The sequence below is a fragment of the Apostichopus japonicus genome, chromosome 12 (assembly GCF_037975245.1).
Source record: "Apostichopus japonicus isolate 1M-3 chromosome 12, ASM3797524v1, whole genome shotgun sequence".
NCBI classification, from domain to species: Eukaryota; Metazoa; Echinodermata; class Holothuroidea; order Aspidochirotida; family Stichopodidae; genus Apostichopus; species Apostichopus japonicus.
This window is the reverse complement of record NC_092572.1, coordinates 33,863,250-33,889,265: the sequence shown is the minus strand read 5'-3', so window position 1 is coordinate 33,889,265 and position 26,016 is coordinate 33,863,250. Positions and strand designations below refer to the sequence as shown.

Genomic DNA, 26,016 nt, shown 5'->3' with positions numbered 1-26,016 from the left:
GTGTGCTTAATTGAGGGCGTATGACATCTTCGGTGTACGTGACCACCAGAGCGCGGACAAATAACTTTTGCTTTCGAGGGCGCTCGACCATCTCATTCAGAAGAAAGAGTGAAAATTGAAACTAATCAGATCAAACAGCAAACTTGGTTGTGAGAGTATTGAATAATCTGATAAATATTGACTAATCTGATAAATATGGTGCTTTTCGAATTTATTTGAATGATATAACTGGATTCAATTCTTTTTTGTTCTTCTTTAATAAAACTGAACAATCTCTGTCTAGTTGGGAATGGTTTTCGTCTGTCCATATCTCGTTCTACCAGGGACGGCGGAAGAGTTTCAAATCCTGGGGAGTGTGGGGGTGGGGTGGGGGGGGACACACTCCAATGGGCAGTGGGGCTAAAGACCACCAAGTAATATATACAATTTTCGTCTGTCCATATCTCGTTCTACCAGGGACGGCGGAAGAGCTTTAAATCCTGAGGAGTGTGGGGGTGGGGGTGGGGGAAACACTCCAATGGGCAGTGGGGCTAAAGACCACCAAGTTATATATAAAATTTCCGGCAAAACTGTTTTTTATGCATGCCGTACCACAAAATACAGCAATGTTGAATGTACTGTTTTGACAAAAGAGAATATTCTAATTGTAATTGCATTAATGTATTCAACAATATAGTACATCAAAATACAAAAAGGGCATTTTTACAAAGTTACATTTATAAGGGGTCATTTGTATAAGTAAAGATCATTTCGTATTACAAAGAGGGGCACTTTACGGGGTACTTCAAGTTTTATAAAATAATATCGTTAATACCCCCCCCCCCCTTCACCATCCCACACCAGACACATCACTGCAAGCTTCATGTAAGTGCACTGAATTAGTTCAATATTACTGTATGGTTGTACAGAAGAGCTGCAGGTGAATAAATGGCAGAACAAAGTTCACAGTGACACTTGTTGCTGTCACTATGTAGTGTACAGAATCTTCAGTAAGGTCAATGTGCAACAGAGCTATGCTCTGTAATATAACTAATTAGCAGGAACGGATAGCCAATCAGAGGCAAGCAGAGTAGAATACGTATCTGAATATATATACATGTATATAATGAAATATCAAACAATCACCTTAACTCAATAGAAAGAGTATTATAACAGAGTATGTTTTGATCCACATATATAAACAACTAAGTAAAGCTTAGGGTTAACCTATAACCAAGACATGAATAAGTGAACACCTTAATTCAAAAGAAAGAGTATTAGAATAGAGTATGTTTATATCCACATATATATAAACCACTTAAAGTAAGTTAGGGTTAGGGTTAACCTAACATTAAGACATTAAGAACTGAACATTTCAAAGCTGTATCTTACACATATTAGTCATTGGTAATTATCATTAAGGTGTTATTGTCTATGAATTTGCTATAAAACTCATATAATGGTCATTTATGTACATTATTTATAATTACATTCAACTATTCCATTCTAAACATTTCCCTCTTTGACTCATTTTGTATCTGAGCCTATTCTAAGCCACTAAGTCTTGATACCCGTGATTGTCAACTGTATCGGATCATATGTGACTTGATACACTCAATCAGACATGGGCGTACATACGGGTCCCCCTTGTACCCCTAGAAAATCAGAGCATTATACAAAACAGCAAGAAATAACTCAACATCATAAGCCCCTACACCGCCAATGAGACTGAATTCCTTTCGGAAAAAGAATCTTTTTCCGATAAAAAATGAATATCAGAGAACATTTAATATCTGAAACGTGAAAATGTATCAGCTCAGGTCTCAGGCTTCCCAGCAGGGCTTAGAATACATCCCGGAGTATTTTAATTCCTTCCTCTGACATGTGTTTTCGTGCTTTAAACTCAAGCACTACAAGCAGTGGAGTAGCCAGAGGGGTGGGGGAAGAGGGGTGGAGGCAGGGTGATGTATCCCAAAAGCATTTTCGAGGGCGAACCGGGTTAGCAAGAAAGGGTGATAAACCCAATAAATATAATGCTAATAAACTATATTTTTGGATGAGAAATGAGTATCATTAAGGATCGATAGTTAAGAGAAAATCTGAATGAGCCAATGAGAACACGTGGATAAATGATATGATAACGGAATTTATTTCTGTTTTATACTTTTCTAATAAAACCGAACGATCAAAACCTGCCTGTTGTGGAATGTTTATTGGTGAACCACGTGACCGATTCCTCTTCATTGTGTCCTTATAGAGGGGCTCCGGAAAAGGGTTCAATCCAGGAGGTGGAGGTGGGGGGGGGGGGGGGGAGGTGGCAGACATCGAATGCAGTGTGACATATATCAAAATATCGCTAAGATTATGTCCAAGATTATAATACGATAACAATATCTCAGTCACTCGATTTACCATATTATAGACATTTGCATATTGGACGTTTGCAATAAGGGTAAGGGGGGGGGGGACAAAGAAGTAGCAAAGTAAGGAATATCTCAAAATGCTAAGGCTTGCGGGCTTCACCCCTGCACCCTACTGGGGCTTTCAAATACATTTCAGTAAATGGAATTTCTCTCTTAAATGTATTTTTTAGCTGTATAATGAATATCGGGTAACAATAGATATATGAAAAGTGAAACTGGTGCAGCTTAGTAAAGTCCCAATGAGTCTCACTAGGGCTTAGAATACATTCTGGAGAAATTTGATTCCTCTCTCTGACCTGTTTTTTGTTTTTGCTTTAACCCTTTGTATACTGTACTAAAAACTCTCTTGCACAAATCGAGCAGAAATCTAAGAAATCCACACAAAATACCGAACGTAAGTTTACAGCAACTCATTTATTTACCGTGCTGCTTTATACATTCCATTCGAGCACTTAGAATGTTTGTTATAGTCTGTTTGTTATATCGTTTTATGTAATAACTTTTGTATTAGTAGATGTATTTTATATGATATCCTATCATCTTGACATTTTCTCCCTTTTTATATTAGTTATTCTTGGACTGTTTGGTATCCTATCATCTTAAAAAAAGAAAAACTTTTATATGAGTTATTCTTCTTGTTGAGGTGTTATATGACTGACTCCTCTCTATAAATTTTATACGTATACTGGAAGGAAATAAAAAGAAGGAACAACATACTACAGTACAACTTGGAAACACTTGACCAATGGCACAGTTATTTCCTTCTTTAAATCTGAGGATTCACACGAGGTTGGGTTGGATATTATGAATGTGCCTGTGAGCGTAAGATTTTTTTTATATGTATACTGGAAGGAAATAAAAAGAAGGAACAACATACTATAGTACAACTTGGAAACACTTGAACAATGGCACAGTTGTTGGGTTGGATATTATGAATGTGCCTGTGAGCGTAATAAAATTTCACATTCCGTTTAAGGGGATAGTATAGTGGAATAGCTTCCCAAAGCGTTTGAAGGATACTTAGAAACTATCGTCAGAGACATTTCACGTAATACACTAACTTGAAAATGAAGAATTGCACACTATTTTCCGTAGTCTGTGTGCTTTATAAGAGTTCCGACTTAACAGAACTATTATTTTTGCAACTGCATGTGTTCACATTTCATCATATACCTTGTCTATTTTATACATTATAGAAAATGGTGGGGGTTCTTTAAAATAAATAGGACTAATATATAACCCTTTCAGCAGCCGGCTCTCCTTGCCCTCCCTACCTCAACATCTCTCTATCCGACACCCTACATTTCACCCAAGAAACACATACTAAAACACTTACATCCGCCCATAACCCATACAAATTCCTTGTCTATTTTATACATTGCAACAAAACGTGGGCGTTCTTTTAAATTAATAAGACCAATATACCACCATTTCAACAGCCGGCTCTCCTTGCCCTATATACTACCTCCCCTCGTCATATCCGACTACATCCATGCCACTCAAGAAAAACATACTAAAACACGTATGTTGATACCTGCGTATAACCCATTCCTTGTCTATTTTATACATTAAAGTAAACCGTGGACATTCTTTTTAAAATTAATAAGACCAATGTACCACCCCTTCGATTATTTTCTTCTATCGTAAGGTTATTCCACCTAACCCCCCCCCCTTCCTCTCCCCATATGACAGTGAACATTCACGATGTACCCTATGACTACTACACACAAAAGTGACGAATACAAGTCTGTGACAGGACGAAACTTCAAAATTTAGTTGTAGCATAGTGACGAATGTGTGGAGAATGTCTAAAATTAACTGAAAATGACATGACATAACGACGAATATGTTTACACTAAAATTACTACTATGTAAGAAATTTTTCGATCAGCAACAAACATATTACATAACATGTTATATTTAAAATATTGACAACTTTCGGTAAAAAAGATCCTCTTTTAGTTACGCTATACTAAAGTCAAAATATGAAAATCTTTAGAGCGCGTTTTCTCAAAATTCACATTTTGAACATTCGTCACTACGCCAGAACGGGGACGATATATGAACGGGTTAGATGTTTTCAAATATTGAATCATGTTAAAAAACTGAGGATATCATATATTTTTTTTTTCATTTAAAGAACTTTATATGCTTCAGTTAGGCGACAATATGGTGCAGTAGCGCAATGGCATGCACATAATATCAAATGTGTGTGTGGGGGGGGGGGAGGGGGGCTGGGTATAAATGACTCCCTACTATTGGAGCCTGAACTTCTGTGATAGGTCCAGAGGCGGATGAAGGACTTTATAGATTTGGGGGCCTGAGCTGGATTATTGAAACCGGCTGCTATATGAGATGGGAGTCTGGAGATCCTGCCCGGAAAGATAAATATAAATTTAGACATAAAATTGTGCACTGTGCATATTTAGACTATAAAGCAGGTCCATATAAGTAACACTCAACGCAATGTTAATTAATAAATGATAACATAATAGTAAGAGTGATTATACAACCGTATCAAGCGTCCAATTCTCATCAGGATAATTGCTACAATCCACCGACTAAACCATTTCCCGACTGACGACTGACGATCGACTGACGATCCGAGATGTGACCATGACCCACATGCACTCCCCACCCCCTAGCACCTAGACTGACGAATCGAGGTGGTGCCACGGCCTACGTGCCCTACTCCACCCCCTTGCGCACTCCATTGTAGGAGCGTCGAGTGCCAGATCCGGTCCCGAGGACAAAACCGGGCCCCCTCTTTTCACTGGTCACATATCCCATATTTTTGTATAGCCCATCTATACTTCTTCCAGGCGCGCAATATGATTACGAGGCCACCAGATTGCAAAATTATGCTATCATTACATCACGTCAACTCCTGTGTATGCGACTATGCTTGAGTGTGTTATAAAACTCAGCAACTTTCAACATCATTTAGAGGAGGGGAAGGGAGAAAAGGGGAAAGAGAAGAGGGGAGTGGAAGGGGAGGGGAGTAGCAAGGGAGGGTAGGGGAAGGAAGGAGGCACGTGTTCCCAATCTCCCAGTGGCTACGGTACTATATATATATTTACTGTACACAATAGTACGTATATAGACAGGCATACGCAGGTATCTATATATCAGTGACTCAAATAGAGATGTTGTTTATAATAGAGACGACAAGCCGGTATCACGTGACGCAGGTAACTTTGTCTAGAAGAGTCAATTACTGAATCAAAGTTAACTTGTTCGATGAAATCTCGTTCTATGCTAAGCATGACTAATGATGAAAAACTTGAGGTAGATCACGCTGTATACTATAAACACAAGCAGCCTATCCAGTATCATACATATCACGGATATTTATTTTCGTTGCCGATTTTCATTTTGCAAATCCCGGTTGCGTTTCCTAAAATGTTTGCGTGAGGGGAGGGGGGTTTCTGTCTTAATTCAGCCCTCTGGATACGCCGAAGCTCATATCGAGTTTAAAGGTTGCTATACAGATTTTCTAGTAATTCGGTCTAAACGCCCCCCCCCCCCCTCCTCGTCCTTTGTAGCAAAGTAACTACTTAAGTATAAACTATGCTTGTACCTTCCAAAGTTTCATGTAAAAGTATGTGACCTTCAAATATATAACTAGGTATTACTTAGCTAGAAAAAGGTAGTTTTAAGTTAGGCTAGAGTAATGCTCGCGATGAGCAAAGCCGCCAACAGCTAAGAGAAACCGTACTTCTTTAGGGAGATGTTACATTTTTAACGTTTATTTATACATGAAATTGAAAACTGGAGGAAGTCTTAAGTGGAAATGAGCTGGCGTTTGCATGTTTTAATTTGTCATAAAACTGGTATTTGTTTATTGAACTGTTTACATTCACATTGAAAAGGAGACAGGACACCAAAAGATTACATTATATCGCCCCCCCCCCCCACCCCCACCATCTAAAGTGGCACTGTGACATTACACATTGGCAAAAATAGCTCCATGCCACAACTTTTTAAAACCAATTTACTCCAGTACCGTGCAAGAAAATGGACTTAGATATTTTAGGGATAAGTTCATCACAAGGATCTTGGTGATATAAGTTCATTATGATGGTTTGGGATTCCTTCCCTTTAATCCTTAGGTATGGTTAGGCTAACTCTAAGAATGGCTTAAATTAATTAACCTTGGTCTAGGTATTGTAGTCTTCGCGGTCACAATTAAAATTTTAGTGATTTATTCATCATTTTTATACAAGTTACACCCATTGTCATCAATGTCCGTCAGTGACTTACACCACCTGTTTCCTCATTTACACGTACACAGCTCTAATTAAATGTACCGACACTGTTACACCGATTCAGTAGAGATAAATAGCGTTACTCCAGTCTACTGTCTATAGCTACTCGCGTAACAGATACAAGGCTTAGCATAGAATGTACTATACAATCCTAACACTAGGGTATTGTTGACCCACACCTCATTCTGTTTTCACGAGTTATGCTATCGTATATTACGGAAGCGTAGAAGGTACATGGTGATGAAAGAGTAACAAACTCGTCAAAATGACAAAATTCAGAAAAATGACGTTTTGCCGAGTTTAACAACTCGTCAAAACGACAAAATTATTAAATTTGCCGAGATGCAACTTGACAAAATTCTGAAAATTGACGTTTTGCCGAGATACAACAAGTCGTCAAAATGGCAAAATTCTGAAAATTGACGTTTTTGCCGAGATACAACAAGTCGTCAAAATAACAAAAATTCTGAAAATTGACGTTTTTGCCGAGATACAACAAGTCGTCAAAATGACAAAAATTTGAAAATTGACGTTTTGCCGAGATGCAACAAGTCGTCAAAATGACAAAATATTGAATTCTGAAAATTGAAATACCCTACAATCCTTATATACTTGTTAGAATCCCGCTCTATAGCTCATCATATCTACACTCTCTTTTGTCAAATTGTGTATAATTTCTTTACTTGTTTTCATATTTTTTAATAAACAGTGGTCTTTCGTTGTTTTCATTTTCGTAAACCAATATGTAGATTTCTTGTCAAGACATATTCGGAGTTGGCCATCGCCGCTTGTAGTTTCGTCTACACAGTTTGTGTACTTTACAGGCAAAATACATCGGAAACTTACAATGTTTGCGTATTAATAGACGTAGCAATGCATCAACGTACAGCAGGTACCTTTGAACGGCTGATATGACAGAATAAACACAGCAAGGCATAACTATCAGATATGAATTGTGTTATCAAATAAAGTCTTTGATTGTGTAAACTTTAAAACATGAACTTTGAAACCAGTTAAACTATAGACTGATTCCTATCGATATCTATTTAGCGTCCAGGATCGTATATTAGAACGTCACATGACCTACAAGACGCCATCTTGCCAATTGGATGTTCTTCATTCCTGTTTCCGATTGTTCTTTCTTTGTGATTTTCATCAGTTATTTAAGGATTAAATGATTCTAGACTTAAATTCTACTCTGGATGATAAATCTACAAAGCGATGATCGTACTGGTAAGTAACGCACAGGAGACAGTAATGGTGTAAAGCTATATATGTACTGATATACTAAACACGTCATAAATAACACAGGCTATATGTTAAATTTATGACAACAGATTACTATATAAACATGGCGTCTTCAAGGCAGTTTCAATTTATAAGATTTATAATCCATGTCTGTATGATCATATTTCAGTGTCGATTGTAATATTTCATTCATTTGAAGGGAATAATGTTAAGCTCATGTTAGTCAAACTCTTATCATGTAAATCCTGGTTATTTAATAGTTCATCCATGCAACTACAACATATCTCTTCCAATCAGAACATGTGCTATCCTTTCACGTTATTGCTGTCAGACCAGATCATAAATATACTAACAGTGAGTCCTGTCGAAACAGACATTTAGACTTACAATACTTTCATAGCAGGCCTTACTGCCGTTAGGCTTAGGTCCAACTTAAATGAATGAATCTGGACGGAAGTCATTTTATATATTCCTCAAGATATAGGATTATTTTCAGCTTGCAATTATATGCATGAGAGAGATGCATTTGTCTTACTTTCTATCCGTATAGAACATGGAGTAAATCATGTGGGAAGAATATGAGCCATTGGATTAGTTTTCCTAAGATAAATCTAGTGAGAAGTTCATGGAACATGACATAGTTAGGCCTACATGTGCATAGGCGTACGAGGCGGGGGGGGGGGGGGGGGCAGGGGGGGGGCAGACTGCCCCCCCAAATTTCCAGAGGACAAGAAATTCGGGCAAAAGTCCTGAACAATTCGGGCAGCCTAAGAGGAGAAAAAAAAATATATATATATTTTTTTTCTCCTCTTAGGCTGCCCGAATTGTTCAGGACTTTTGCCCGAATTTCTTGTCCTCTGGAAATATATATATATATATAAATATGCAGTAGCTTGCCCGAATTTTTTTTCAAATTTTTGCCCGACAATTCCATGATTTTCTTTATTTAGCATCATGATGCCCGAATATTTCCGTGTAACACCACCATAAGCGCAGTTCATCTGGGCTACCACGCTTTTTGAAATCAATTTTTTTTCTAACTAGTCAATTGTATACCTGGACCAAGGGCGGCGGAACCGGGGGGGCACAGGGGGCACGTGCCCCCCACTTTTCCTCAGGTTAAAAATGTGCCTTTTTTCTACATAAAAATTGAGGTGACTCAAGTTAGCAAGAGGCCAGGGAACCAGAATGAACACTCGGGAAGGGCCGTTTCCGGCCATCTGAGGGCTTTGTAAAACCAAAAACTTTCTAGTACACTCCGCGCCAACCAATTGTGGCGCTCCGCTCAGATAATCGTGCATACAACTTTGCAAATCCTGGCTAAGCCCGTGACTTTTAATGAATTTCTGTGGGTCAAACTCAAAGCTATTTCGAATGGAAAAGATTTGTTTAGATATTAACAAGAAAAAAACTCTAATTCGGAAGATTCCTACATTAGCAACTAGCATGATTTCACCTCATTTTGTCTCAAAAGAAAACTTGTTCTTCGTTTCCCAATTTGCGCATTGGATATTGCAGTGCTAGTATGCATATTTTCCTTTGGGGGGGGGGGGGGGCGTTGATGGAGTGATGTGTTTACACGAATAAGATAATACAATAAGAGTTATAAGGGGTACTAAATATAAGGCTGCATCAGTCCAATCGAATATCTGCAAAGTGACCTTTGATGTCGGTGCCCCCCCCCCCAAGATTAAAAGTGCTTCCTCCGCCTTGACCTGGACATCCCCAACATGAGTGTATATAAGAAACGTAGTCTTGTTCATGGACGGTGGGGGGGGGGGGGTGCCTACAAGCCTAGAAGTACAGGTTTATCATATTCTTTGTTATATTTTATACTTGTTTGTGAGACAAATTGCAGTCTCACCCGACACAGCGACATTATCCCGCCTACGTGTCGTTGAACAATGTATGTTTTTCTGGAGGTAGCTGAGTACTGTGTTAAAATAATAAATAAGGTAACTAAATAGGAGCTTAAAAAGTATACTGTCCCATTTTTCCCCTTCAAAGTGATGTTACCATTTTTTCTTCTTCTAACTTACCAAATTTTGGGGGAAGTGTAAATTTCTAAAACGTGAGATTATAAAATAAAGAATGTTTAGATGCAACTTGCAAGGCCTCAGAAGTGCCGTTTCCGGCAATCTGAGAGGCATTGTGTGCCAAAAATTTTCTTGTACGCTACGCGCCAACCGATGGTGGCGCTCCGCTTAGATAGTGTCACGGGAACTTTCGGGCACAAAAAGTTCTGCCCCCCCAAACTGAAATGGTCCCGTACGCCTATGTACATGTGGGAAGTAAAGAGAACAGTAAATAAGTTAAAATAGGCTTACCCGTGGGAATGTGGTTCCTGTCAGTAAAACCACGTCAAAACATTACAGTACTCTTAAACTCTACAAACTAATAATAATTAGGAAGAATATTAAAGCAATAGAATAAACAGATTAAGTTTAAAAGTTTAACTGATTTTTACGATTTTTGTTTTGTATGGTAGCTATCACGTGACTGATATTTTTGCTTTATCAGGGTGACCAGAACGATGCATGGTAAATGTTATTTTACTGATATTATCAGAAAAATATAAATCATTTGAGATTCAAACTTATGTAGCTTATAAAGGAACCGTTACTATTATTTTCCTCTGCCCGAGTCTCAGTCGTGCCGCTTAAATCAGCAGTTTAACTTAGGCTAACAATTTTAACCTGGTAGGCTAATGCTATACTAACGAGTGTGTATTGATAACAGTGGGTCATCTTTCTGTTTAATTTCATAAACTAAAGATTACTGAGGGAATAATTGAGATGATAATTGAATTGATTTGATCTTCAACGTTCACATTTCGGCACGTGCACGGTTTGTATTGCTGTATTATATACATTAATGACCAATGTGGAAAATGTTTAGAAAGAAATACAGATTTTTACCTCACTTTTTGCAATGAACCTACACTATAGTCAACTAGTGACGTACATTTTTATCTGATGTCACTATCGATAAGCATTGATAGAATAATAAAAATCAACTCAAACAGCTTCTTTAACAAGGAAATGAATAACCGCTGTATCTACAATTAAGAGAACCTCGCACTAATTGTGAAGCCCGCCGTCTAAAATGATGAGCTGTAGGTGACATTCTAAAAGGATATCATGAATATTGATAACAAAACAGAAAGTTGATTTTATCAGGGCGGGTTAATATTAGATTACTTCAAAGGTCGATGTTTTGTGTAAACAATAAACAGTCAATAAGAGATAAGGAGGGATTCCCTTTGATGTAATCTTTGTCGAGCCAGAGACCTGTTGGGAGGGTGGCTGGTTCTGTTGACTTATAAAATTATACTTTGATTTATGATAATTTTGTTAAGTTAGTTTTATCCATGCATACTGTATCTATATATTCAACAGATCATCGCTTTGAAAGATAATCATGGATAATATCACTCAAAGGAAAAGAAAAGTGAAGACCCAAGTTTATCCCACGAAAGTTGTTGTGATGTGATAATCGATGGAGCGCCTTACAGTACAAGGTTTGTTGTAATTACATATGTTTGTATTAGTTACTTAGCATGGGAAGGCTGATGTTAAAATAAAAATTGATAGGGATTTAAGCCTCAACATTGTTATTACTCTTACAGTGAATGATTGAGTGTTCAACATGATTTTTAAAAGTACCGGTATATATATATATATATATATATATATATATATATATATATATATATATATATATATATATATATATATATATATATATATATATATATATATTTGTTTTAAATAAAAAGCTAGATTCAATTTGGTGTTATCAAACTGATTGAGTGACTTATGTGACATGGTGAGATATTATAACACACTGTACTAAAATTACCTTATGTACATGCAATCAAATGCACCAAACCATGTCGTACTTTTGACTCCTAAACTGCTAGGCAGGACTGAGTTCAGATATAAAATGTTCACGTTTGTTCCAAAAAAGGGGAATGAAATGGTAATCTACTTGTATCAGATCGAGAGCAAAGTAATAAATATTTATGTTATTATAACTTAATTCACAAAGGGCCAATTAAGTCAACATTTACTGAATTCGAAGTGAATTATACCAGTTGAAATCGACATCTACCTTATAAATTTGACCTAACTGATTTGAAGTATGATATGTAGATATGAACGCATATAAGGAGATATAAATTTGCACATTACTCCGATTTAACTGGTATATACTTTTGTTGCTCACATTGACATGAAACAGTTTGCCCACTATAATTGTTTCCAGGGCAGTCTATTGTCCCAAAAATAATGTTTACAAATCAACATTTTGTTCTCTTTTTAGACAAAAAGTCCATACTCATCAATTCTCTGAAGAGAAGGTATAAACTACAATATGACGCAATCCAGCCCATACCGTACATAAAGGACAGACTTTATTGTGTTGACAAGGTATTTGTTGAGGGCGGTACAGAGATAAATGTTTTTGAAGGAGCGACGAAGGAGAAAGAAGGATCATGGTTACGTGTGGAATCGTACAAAGATATCTTCACAGACCCTCGAGTGAAAGCCAAACGGCGCATCATAGAAGCAGAAGCCGGGTATGGTAAGTCAACAGTGACCCTACAGCTCGCCTATGATTGGTGCAATGGTGTAAAGGATTCACCTTTTAAAGACGTAGAGATTCTAATTCTTCTCCGGTTGAGGCAGCTGAACAGCAAGATATCAATCTATCAAGCAATTAAACTGTTCTTAGGACCAAAAGATCCTCGTATCAAATCTACTGATATTAAAGATATCATTGAAAGTTGTTCTTCTGTTGAGGTACTCCTGGACGGGTATGATGAGTTTCCAGATAGGGACGGAGCTACCGGAAGTGACGTAGGACGTATCATTACCAGCAATCTGTTTGGGAATATTGATGTTACCCTGACAACCAGATATCTTCCGAAAGATTATGACAAAGAAAACACAAAGCTAGTGAGGTTAGTTGGCTTTGACGAAAAGGCACGTGACCAGTACATTCGCAAGGCTGTTACTGGGGAAGACGAAGAAAGCGTTGCTAAAATTAAGCGCGCTTTAAAGTCCAACCCGATCCTTGATGCCCTATGTCAGGTGCCTCTTTTGTTTGTTATGTTTTCTCACATGACTCACGAGAAAGTACTTTTTATGAGATTTAATTCAGTCACAGAGTTTTTCCGCTACATGATGAAGTGTTTCCATAGTCACAAGAGCAATAAATCAATGGATAGGAACACGAGACCACACAATGTTACATATGAGCTGAAATTCACTGAACTTAGTAAAGTGGCATTTGAAGGTCTCTGCGGTGAAAACCAACAGTTATCATGGCGTAAGGATGGTCTCTGTACACGGCTGGGTCAAGGGTTTTATAGACATTATAATGCAGTCGGTATCTTGGTAGAGGAAGAAGTGTATAATGTGACAAACGAACAGACTTCTACTGCAGACATACAGACAAGGACTGACGTAAGGTTCTATCATCAACTATTCTGTGAATGGTTTGCGTCTTTTAGACTGGTAGAAATTGTAGTTGCCACAAGAAATGCATCTGAGCTGAAGAATGTTCTTGATAAAGTGGATCCATTTAATCTTCAGTACCTCTATCGATTCACCTGTGGGATTAGCCCAGCCGTTGGGAAGAGAATAATAGAATACTTGAAGAGCAGGGAAGACGGTGATAAGTTTGCCATCCTCTGCATCCTGGAGCAAACTGGTGAGGTAGATGGAATCAAGGACACCGTCAGGGATCTGTGTTCAAAGGAAGTTCAGATCTGGAACAAGGACAGCAAACTTCTTCAGAGATCCACCATCCAGCTCTTGGAGATTGCATCTAGATTGGATGTAAGTATGTTGATCATATATATTACTTCCTGTCAACTATACCAAAACAACGTGATGCTGATCGATTAACTAAACATACACAAAAATCAATATCAACAACAACATAATTTAAAACAAACTCCACTTCATGAATGTTTACGTTAGGTTCAGTGACAGACAAATCTAAATAAATGTATATTCATTAAACTACACAGCCCACCAAGAGGATGTCACAAATTATCAATTACACGCCACAACTGAGAGATTACTGATCGAATCTACACAGGCCCGTACAACAATTTGCTTTATTCTTTTCTCAACATGACCTTCTCCAAATCGTGGAAAGGAACTTAAAGACCAAGTATGGAGACGTTTTTTTTTGGGGGGGGGGGGGGAGGGGGAATTTTCCATTAATTTAGGAGATTACATACCCATAATCAACATGTGTACAAAATAATCTTCGAAAACCTACTATAACCCATCAAAAAACGACCACGAAAATGGACATTTTGGGTAGTCACGTGACATGAACCTCTGGAATGTCTGAAACAGAGATTGACCCAAAGTAGCCTCTGGTCATCGTGTGACGTCATAATGTATATACCTCGAAAATCAAACGCTGATATAGGCACTGTTTATACACATGATAGCGAAAAATTGTACTGTATTTGACTTCCAATTTCGAGTGTTTGAAAAAGCTGTTAGCTTAAAACAAGAACATATGAAAGTAAACAACTAGTTAAATTTTAAGCAGAAAATTTAGTAAAATGGGTTATTTTATTAGCAAAATTTCCACTCATATGGAAGCATCGTTTACATAGCGGAGCGTCAATAGGTACGTACGGTACAATATACTGTAGAACATGCAAGCAGCTTGCCGATTCCGTAATACAATTTGATCGCAAGATACCGTAAACTGAACAGAAGAATAGACCTAAAAGATGCCTCATGCCTGATATGTGACGGGGAAATAGTTTACGTTACTGTCACCGAATTACCCCCCAAAACACTAAACATAATCGAACAACTACGAGACGACGATGGCCCGAATCGATCAGGGTAGCATATACATGACTAAGCTTAAGCTGAACATAGTACTTACTCGCTTTAATATACAAAAGTACAAACACAGAAAAAGTATCCTGTCAATAAACCAAATTTAGCAGTGACTATCCAAATCCACGCTTCTCGTTCAATCCTGGGCGAAATACTACCGTGACTTTTTGTAGTTGCATAGAGTTAGGTCTAGTTGAAACAGGCCTTGACCAGTAACATCCCACAATCACAAGACAGTCACTAACGAAATAAAACGTCCGATCGCTACATAGTACCGTTTTTATTCCACTCCTTGGACCATGCAGATGCCGGAACAAACATAACGGACAATATAACACATGTATCACGAACTCACGATACTGGAATACTACAAATGACATGGATAAATGCGAAGAAATCCTAACATGAATATTTACATACCCGGTGGGAGTTGTAACTCACTACATGTACTAACAATGCTACCCTATAGGCACGGTCTATATACACCGTCTGCATATGCGTGATATGTTACATGTAAGAACGGCCAGGGCGTGTTTACGAGGAGACTTGAAAGGGTCAATTTCACATTAGCTATGTACTCCGCCACAGCTGTCGAAAGTATATAAGTTTCTCAGAATGAGACATTTGCAGCATACACAGAGGCAGGGTTATGCATGTGGACTCATGGGCATGAGATACTCCTGGTGCTGAAAAATCTTTCCTCGTGAGTCTCACAAAATTGATCCAAAGTCTACGGCGTTTTACGTCGGTTCTTCTACTCAGAAAGCTAAAAAAGCTGATGCTTTTTTTGGCCGAGGTATAACTACAACCTCCAACAACACAGAATTCTGGCATTTCGGGGGAAAAAGGAGTAATATCGCTGATGTTTTTTTGGCAGCTCAGGTATACAACTTTACACACTAAAAGTATTGTTGTGAGTGCGTTATACCAACAGTGACGTCACATGGTCACCTGATGTCTTAGGAATGTTTCAGGAATGTCTGAAATAGGTTTCCTAAAAAGCTGACGTTACTTCCCATTTTTCACGTATTTAACGTCGGAAATTGGTAAAGTTGATGACAGCTATGTAATTGGAGTGAGTTAGGGATTACATACATGCAAAATGGTTGGATTTTATGTTCATTGAAAAGTCTCCATAGTTGGTCTTTAAGATTCAATGACGTACCACTCGGTAGTTATGTGAAACCTTGTAGAAGATGTGAAAAGAAAGGTTTAATCTGAAATTTTTTACAAAATTAACAAAGACCAAAGTCAGAAAATGTGTAGATTGATTCCACGATATATTTGAATTTTCAAATTGCTATGTTGTAATTGCAGGAAAAAATATAGAGTATAAAGCTTTATACATTTCGAAATTAGTGTTTACTTGACGTAGGGTGTTCCTATCATCGTATTGGACACTGCATGACGGTACTTTAACAAAAAATATATATATGAGTGCTAGAAATATACCTACTTATTGCTATTGAGAAATTCAAGATATTCACCAAAAAAAAAACTATATTAATACGCTGGAATTCTCCTTAAAGTCTTCAGAGATGACGATTCACCCCGTCTGTTACAGGAATGCATGTGGAAATTAATTCATTGATTTATATATTATATAACTAATGTTATATATAACTAATATAGTGTAGACATATCCCACATTGTTATCAAGGGTAGACATATCCCACATTGTTATCTAGTGTAAACATCATAGCCCTTATTGTAAGCTAGGGTAAACTTCATATCCCTTATTGTAAGTTAGGGTAAACTTCATATCCCTTATTGTAAGCTAGGGTAAACTTCATATCCCTTATTGTAAGCAAGTGTTAACTTCATATCCCTCCTTATAATATAGTGTGTAAACATCATATCCCATATTGTTATCTAGTGTAAACATCATATCCCATATCGTTATCTATAGTGTACACATTATGTATCTAATTGTAACATAGTGTAGACATCATATCCCTTAATGTTATCTAGGGTAGACAAATCCCTCATTGTAATCTAGAGTAGACATATCCCTCATTTTAATCTAGGATGGACATATCCCTCATTTTATAAATAGACATATCCCTCATTTTAATTTAGGGGAGAGAAATCGCCTCATTGTTATCTAGGTTAAACATACCACTTATTGTAATGTATCATATACATACCCTTATTTTATCTAAGGTAGACATACCCTTATTGTAATCTGGTTTAAACATATCCCTTTGTGTTATCTGGTGTAAACATCATATCCCCTTTTTGTCATCTGGTGTAGACGTATCTTTTATTGCAACCTGGTGTTAGCATCATATCCCTTATTGTAATCTAGTGTAAACATATCACAAATTGTAATATAGGGTAGATAAATCCCTTATTTAAGACTGGTGTAATATCATATCTCTTATTGTATTCTGGTGTAAACACCATATCCCCTATTGTTATCTAAGGTATGCGTATCCCTTATCGTAATCTAGTGTAAACATATCCCCTTTTGAAATCTAGTGGAAACATTTCCCTTAGTGTAATCTAGGCTGGACATATCTCTTATTGTAATATAAGGATGACATATCTCTTCTTGTAATATAGGGTAGATATTTCCCTTATCGCCATAAAGTGTTGTTCTTCAATGAGTTTCTGAGGAACAACAGTCTACATAATTAAGGTACATTGTACAGTCACTTTAATTCATGGAATTCACTTGTTTACTTTTACTCATTCTCAAAAATTAAAAGTGTTATAAACATCCAACCTGCACTGTCAGCAGTGTGTTTTAATTTTCAACAACATTTCGATATTACATTTCAAGTGCCTAAAGTCATTCTTTAATTTAGCCTCTTGATTTACAATAGTCGTATTACTTAATTTGTTCGACTTTGTTTTTGATTTACAAACAAATTCATTTAATTTTACATAAAAATAAATACTTGTTAAACTGCATCACTGTAAAACTGGCCGCGAAACAGCGAATTTTGTATAAGGGGTTGCGAGGTTTGAACGGGGCCATAGAAGTGGTGTTCAGTTGATCATCAGTTTTACTGTCATCATTTACCTTCCTTACACGACATCCGTGTGTGTGGCTTTTGCTGCTTGGATGAATCAATTCTGTATCATATGCCGTTCATATGACCAGAATGAAACTAATCGATGCCGTTAGCTCCGGAATATAATTTATACTGTTATACTGTTTTAGAAAAGGCCAATTTGTTAGGAAAAAGTAATTTTTTATCTTGATGGCCCTTTAAAGCTGTCCTAAAAATTTCATCGTGACGCATCTCTTTGTGTATGGCTCTTTTTTTCCCAGTGAGAAAAAAATTACATCTTCGTTATCCATCTTTTTAAACCAGATGATTTAAAACGTAATGTAACTGAAACATTTTATCTCAATCTATAAAGATATCTAGTCATATAACGTAAAAATGATCATATCAACTAACTACGAAACAATTATACGATACCACGGGGTGTACTTCTTATGATCTTTATATTTGTTTGTTGTGTAAACAGTGACTGTCATACAACGGTAGTAAAGTACGTTATTAATTTAGTTTGTGGTACAGGCTAAGTAAATAGCGATAACAATAGGCAAGCAAGTTCCTGATTAGAAAGGTAGGTTAGATGTGAAAAAAATATGTTCATATTAATATAGTAAGTTTATGTTAACGAAACATAGATACGTTTTAATTTAAAACGTGATTAGCCTTAACTAACCGTCACTGGAATTCAATGCATTTCAGTTATAAGGTTTGACATTACCTTTCAAATTAATGTTCTGTATGATCTGGCCCTAAACACAATTCACGATTCATTAATATATTGGTCACTCAGCCGCTTGAGGAAGCATTGTTCATAAAAAAAACCACCATTTTTTTAAATTTATTACGAAGGTCCGGTGTATGGCAAGCATCTGAGAGCTTCAAGTTACAATAATATAAGGACATTTTTACAAGAGTGATCTTGTGGATTGGAGAGCAGCTGAACAGGTTCTGTTACCTCCTTCTGTCGGTACTGAAAACATGACATCAATTAAAGTAAAAATATGACAGAACAAAATTGTTGACTGACCACAGCTTACTTTAAACAGTCAAGTTGATATAACTAATCATGTGAAATCAGATGTATGGTCACCTGACCTAAACTTATACATACCATATATGCCAATCAACTCATTATACATACCATGTATGACAATCAACTCATACATACCATGTATGACAATCAACTCATTATACATACCGTGTATGCCAATCAACTCATTATACATATCATGTATGACGATCAACTCATTATACATACCATGTATGCCAATCAACTCATTATACATACCATGTATACCAATCAACCCATTATACATATTATGTATACCAATCAACTCAATATACATACCATGTATGACAATCAACACATTATACATACCATGTATGTCAATCAATTCATTATACATACCATGTATGACAATCAACTCATTATACATACCATGTATACCAATCAACCCATTATGCATACTATGTATGCCAATCAACCCATTATACATAACATGTATACCAATCAACTCATTATACATACCATGTATACAAATCAACTCATTATACATACCATGTATACCAATCAACTCAGTATACATACCATGTATGCCAATCAACCCATTATGCATACCATGTATGTCAAAATGCCACCCGACATTATACATACCATGTATGCCAATCAACCCATTATACATGCCATGTATGCCAATCAACCCATTATGCATACCATGTATGCCAATCAACCCATTATACATACCATGTATGCCAATCAACCCATTATACATACCATGTATGCCAATCAAATCATTTTAAATACCATGTATGACAATCAACTCATTATACATACCATGTATGCCAATCAACCCATTATACATGCCATGTATGCCAATCAACCCATTATACATACCATGTATGCCAATCAACCCATTATAATAATAATAATAATAATAATTTATTCTTATATAGCGCTTTACATCAAAAGAATGATCTCAAAGCAGCTTCACAGAAACGCATAAAAAAAATACAACGTAAAAAGTATTACAGCTTAAAAATAATACAATCTAAAAATATTGCATCCTAAGAATTACAGAAATAAATAACTAACAATAATTAATAAAAAACAGTAAAATTCAGAAATTAAAGACAAAAGCAATAAAATATGACAACATACATTAAAACTAAAATACTAAACTATTACAGCCGAAGAAATAGCAACAATAAGACTATCAAAACAAAAATAGAAAATAAATTTCAATATAAAACAATCAAAACATGGCAAGATGGTAACACAATCAATATGACTGGAGGCTTAAAAAGAATAATACTTTCGAAAAAGGTGAGTTTTAAGGTGTGCCTTAAAAACATTTAATGATGGAGCTGCCCTGATGTCATTGGGGAGTGCATTCCATAGATCAGGTGCAAAATAGGCAAAGGATCGTGCGCCAAAGCTTTTTTGGGCGAATCTGCCAGGCTCTAGTCGTATCTCCATAGAATGTCTGTTCCTCTGTCGTGTGCGATTTGCAATCTGCATGGGCTCTGGAAGAGCCTGACGACTGATCAGAGAGCCAAGATAGTGAGGGGCAGTGCCATTTATAATATTGTAAGTTATAACTAGAGACTTAAATTCGATCCTTGCGGAGACAGGTAACCAATGAAGGTCAATCAATATGGGTGTGATGTGTTCGTGCCTCCTGCTCCGTGTAACCATGCGTGCTGCCGAGTTTTGAATCAATTGAAGACGTGCCAGTTGCTGTTGCTCAATTCCATATAATAAACTATTACAATAATCAAGGTGCGATGTAACAAATGCATGAATTAATCTTTCTGTGCTTGTGCGATCTAAGAGCTTACGAATTTTCCCAATACGATACAATGAGTATGATGCTGACTGACAAATTTTTGAAACATGACTTGACATAGAACTAAATTCATCAAATTGCACTCCTAAATTTCTGACAACGGAAATGGGTTTAACATGAGTAACACCAACTCTGAAACTAGATATGTCTGCTTGAACTTTTCGGAACTTACTGTGAAAATGAATTACTTCTGTTTTGCTATCATTGAGTACAAGTCGATTTGCTGCCATCCACTCACGAATATCATCTATGCATTTTTCAGGTATGAATTTCCAGTCAGATAGATTTTTACACGAAAAATACAGTTGTGTATCATCGGCAAAAAGCATAAAGTCAATATCATTGGCTAAAATAATGTCTTCGAGTGGGGATGTATACAAGGTAAAAAGAATCGGCCCAAGACCGCTTCCCTGTGGTACACCGCAAAATAATGGTTCATCGTCCGAATAACAATTGTCAATACAGACACGTTGAGTACGTTCTCGAAGATATGAATCGAACCACTTTAAAGCAATACCATTTATGCCAAACCGATGCTCCAAACGCTGCAGTAAAATATCGTGGTCAATTGTATCGAATGCGGCGGTAAGATCGAGTAGGACTAAAATGCACTCTTTATAATTGTCCATTGAAACTAGAATGTCATTTCTTACACGAAGCAACGCGGTTTCTGTGCTATGGTTTCTTCGGTATGCAGATTGAAATTTCGAATAAAGAGAGAATTGGTTAAAATATTCATCAATTTGATTAAAACACATGTTCTCTAAAAATTTATGTTCAAATAAAAGGTTGGAAACGGGACGATAATTTGATAAAACATCAGGATCCAGTCCGGGCTTTTTCAATAATGGTCTGACAAGAGCGCGTTTAAAACGTCGCGGAACAGTCCCTGCTTCGAAGGAAGTGTTGGCAATGTTAACGAGATCATCCACTAGTTCTGGTAGGCAAAGTTTAACGAGCTGAGTTGGCATCGGATCGAGCGCTGAAGATTTCGAGTTCATAGCTGAAATACATTTGGTCGCGTCGTCACGGGTAATTGGCTTGAAGTTCGAAAAGCTATGACTAGGTGGGCACGGTGGTAAACTTGGCTTTGTAACATCATGGAATGTATCGCGTAATTTACTGATCTTCCCACAGAAAAAGTCTGAGAAATCTTGCGCCATTTGCTGGGGATCGTTGTGCTTAGGTAGGATGGCACCAGTTGACTTCTTGTCTCCTGTGATCTCATCAACCACGGCAAACAGTTTCCTGGTGTTGGCGGACTGTATGCGAGAACGGTGGTACTGAGTTTTAGCTCTCTCGCATTCGTCATGGTAAGATATTCGGGCACCATGGAATATTTGCTTGTTAATCTCCAGCGGTGAGCTGAGCCAAGCTCGTTCTAAACGGCGAACATTATTCCTCAGAAGTCGGAGTTCATCTATGTACCACGGAGCTCGAGCTTTGTTCACAATTACCTTCTTTTTCGCAGGAGCAAGCATATCCATAACGTCAGACAGTTTCTTACCGAAGTTGACTGATAACGTGTCAACTGAAATGCCGTACTCATCATCACTGTCAACAGGCTTGTATTTTTTAATCGCCTCTACCAGCTGGTCACTTCGGATAGATCGAATGTTCCGTATAACACGTGTAGTTTTTGTCGCGTGGGGTCGTGAAATGTCCGTGATGAATTTTATCAAGCTATGATCAGAAGGTAGACTGTTGTCATTGGTGACATCACTGATGGTGCAGATTGGTGATTCGATCGAGCGGGTGATTACCAAGTCCAAAGTATGACCGCTAGCATGGGTCGATCCACGAACAAGTTGTACAAGATTCATACTACAGAGTAAATCATGGAATTTCAAGGCGTCACCATTTGTAGCGTTGTCGACATGGATGTTGAAATCTCCAAAAATAATGAGGCGACCTGGTGCAATTACTAAAACCTCCAAAAATGATGCAAATTCAACCAGAAAGTCTGCAGTTTTGCAACCATTGGTTCTTGATGGTGGGGGCCGGTAGATAAGTACGATTCGTGTGGTGACGTCATTAACTGTGACAGTCAGATCAACATGTTCGAAGGATTTGAACAATCCAGAGTTCATCTTCTTCACCTTATAATCGGAGCGAATAATGAGCGCTACTCCACCTCCTTTACGGTTTGCGCGGGGCCGTTGATAAACATTATAACCGCTCAATGACGCTTTAAATTCGCTCACAGCACATTGTCCGACGGTGTTCCCCAATCCAGGTTTCTGTTACAGCGAAAATGTCTGTATCATTCTCAACAATGCTACTACACAAGGCCGCAATTTTGTTGTTGATGGAGCGGGCATTCCATAGGCTGAAGGAGAGTTTGCGATTGCGGTGAAAAGAGGAAATTCGCTTTACTGTCAATAGATTTTGATTTTCGATACCGCGGTTTTGTTGTTGTTGTTGTTGATATGACCTAGTATGGTCACGGTTTCCCACAACAGTTTGGATGGGTTTAGGGGCTTTTGTACAATCAATAGCAATCAGATTGTCAGTGTTTGATCCAGGTCCACAGGAAAGCTCATAATTAGCAGGGCCGTCTTAAGGCATGGGCCCACTGGGCCCTGGCCCAGGGCCCCGCGATGTCAGGGGCCCCGCAATCGTAGTAACCCCATGTCTTAATCTGGGAGGAAAACTTATTGAATAGGCCATTATGCCTGATTGAATTCGATACTTGACAACTTGTGACGAGAGTTGACGAAACACTTGAGAGTTTGACATTAAATATTCGAATCTGAGTTGGACACCCTGGAATATACAATGCCCGAAGGCTTACAACACCTCAAAAAGATTGACTTTCAGCCTACGATCAAGAAATGCCGCAAGTTCCGTTAGTTCCCCCAGTTAAAAGACTCAACACAAGGGTGTTACAAATGGTGAGTCCAGTATTGTTAGGGAAGGGATGGAGGGCAACTGGAAGATTACTCTTCTATAATGTATTTCAGCTTTTAGATATATCACGTATGTTATTCAGCTAAATTTTTATGCTTTATGCGCAACATAGGGAGGGGCATAGGCGTATGGGGCGGGGGGGGGGGCTGCAGCCCCCAAGCAATTTTTTTTTCTGTGAAAATTCGGGCAATATGCTGAGAATTTTTCGGGCACCTACTGGAAGAAGAATAATTTGCAGTGTGTTTTTCATTTTTTTGGGGTGAAAATTCGGCAATATGCTGAGAATTTTTCGGGCATCTACTGAAAGAAGAATAATTTGCAATATGTTTTTCATATTTTTTGGTGAACATTCGGGCAATATGCTGAGATTTTTTCGAGCACCTACTGAAAGAAGAATAATTTGCAGTGTGTTTTTCAATTTTTTTGGTGTAAATTTGGGCAATATGCTGAGAATTTTTCGGACACCTACCAGTGGCGGAGCCTCCATACAGTCAGGGGGATGCCCCCCCCCCTGACGGACTCAAATGGACTGCTGGCGCCCTTTTCAGCTTTTTACCACTTTTTACTCATTCGCGATTATTGACCTTTTTATTGCGCTCTCAAATACCTTTGTCACATTTTGTTGGTGCAATTTTCTGACAAATGGCGATGACACATATTTATTTTTTGTTTATCTGCAAATTAGCAAGGCATGGAAAGGGTCAATTCCGGCGATCTAGGGAGTATCTTTACTTAAAAAATTTCTGTACGCTCCGCGCCAACCTGTAGTGGCGCTCCGCTTAGATAGTGTCGAAAGCGCCCCTACAGACCATTCTCTCCCCCTGACCAATACCACTAGCTCCGCCACTGGCACCTACTGAAAGAAGAAGAATTTGCAATGTGTTTCCAATGGTTTAACTTATATAATTATTATCATTATTGTTGTAACGACTTCCCAATAATTCTAACCAATATGGAACACGGAAAATGATTTTATGTTATTGGCATGTGATGATATGCACATTGACACGTGGAACGCGCGCGGAGCGCGTGAAAACTTTTGGTTATATTTTTCGGGCAAGTCGTTACAGCCCCCCCCCCCAATCAAATGAGGCTCCTACGTCTATGGGGAGGGGTGGTAGATGCAGGCATGTGTATTCTTGAGCGATTGTCAAGGATGTCAATTTTTCACGCGACTTTTTTTCGAACTCACTTGATTGAGGGGCCCCGCTCCATTACCGGGCCCAGGGCCCGGTGATCTCTTAAGACGGCCCTGATAATTAGGTGAAGTAATAATTACCGGTATCCGCCGCCTTTTCACCCCTCTCTTGGTTCCTCTCTTTGTCCGGCGATTTTTAAAGCGATTTGAAGCAGTAATCCCATTTGTAATTATTCGGTCGATAGTCTCATGGCTCAACGGTAAAGACCGCGGTATTGTACGGAGATCGATGAGCTCCTGCCTACTGTAACTGTGTAGGTTAGGCTTAATATTAGGCATAGTGATAGGCCAATCCAACGAAACGTAAACAAATGTTAAAAATATCACAAGCGTAAAATAAACTTTCTCGATAAAATTTGAAAACGACTGCATCACTGATGCATTGAATAAACCAATCAAAAATATAGTCCATGAAATCGTGGTGTAAAACGTTGAATTAACCAGGCGAAATTTAACAGTTTTATACATACCATGTATGCCAATCAACCCATTATACATACCATGTATGCCAATCAAATCATTTTAAATACCATGTATACCAATCAACCCATTATACATACCATGTATACGAATCAACCCATTATACATACCATGTATGCCAATCAACCCATTATACATACCATGTATGCCAATCAATTCATTATAAATACCATGTATGACAATCAACTCATTATAAATGCCATGTATACCAATCAACCCATTATACATACCATGTATGCCAATCAACCCATTATACATACCATGTGTGCCAATCAACTCATTATACACACCATGTATACCAATCAACCCATCATACATACCATGTATGCCAATCAACTCATTATACACACCATGTATACCAATCAACTCATTATACATACCATGTATACCAATCAACACATGATACATACCATGTATGCCAATCAACCCATTATACACACCATGTATGCCAATCAACCCATTATACATACCATGTGTGCCAATCAACTCATTATAAATACCATGAATACCAATCAACCCATTATACATACCATGTATACCAATCAACCCATTATACATACTGTACCATGTATACCAATCAACCCATTATACATACCATGTATGCCAATCAATTCATTATACATACCATGTATGACAATCAACTCATTATACATACCATGTATACCAATCAACCCATTATGCATACCATGTATGCCAATCAACCCATTATACATAACATGTATACCAATCAACTCATTATACATACCATGTATACAAATAAACTCCTTATACA

General features: G+C 37.6%; 1 protein-coding gene across 1 annotated transcript in view; it reads left to right on the top strand.

The window, feature by feature from the left end:
• The first annotated feature begins 7,287 nt into the window (after nucleotides 1–7,287).
• The window catches only part of LOC139977749 (uncharacterized), a 90,370-nt gene continuing 71,641 nt past the window's right edge, over nucleotides 7,288–26,016 (top strand). Inside the window, exons 1-3 of the mRNA XM_071987339.1 lie at nucleotides 7,288–7,903; nucleotides 11,317–11,438; nucleotides 12,242–13,761. Of these exons, the coding sequence (XP_071843440.1) occupies nucleotides 11,417–11,438; nucleotides 12,242–13,761 (1,542 nt within the window). The 5' untranslated portion in view covers nucleotides 7,288–7,903; nucleotides 11,317–11,416. The remainder of the gene's footprint in view (nucleotides 7,904–11,316; nucleotides 11,439–12,241; nucleotides 13,762–26,016) is intronic.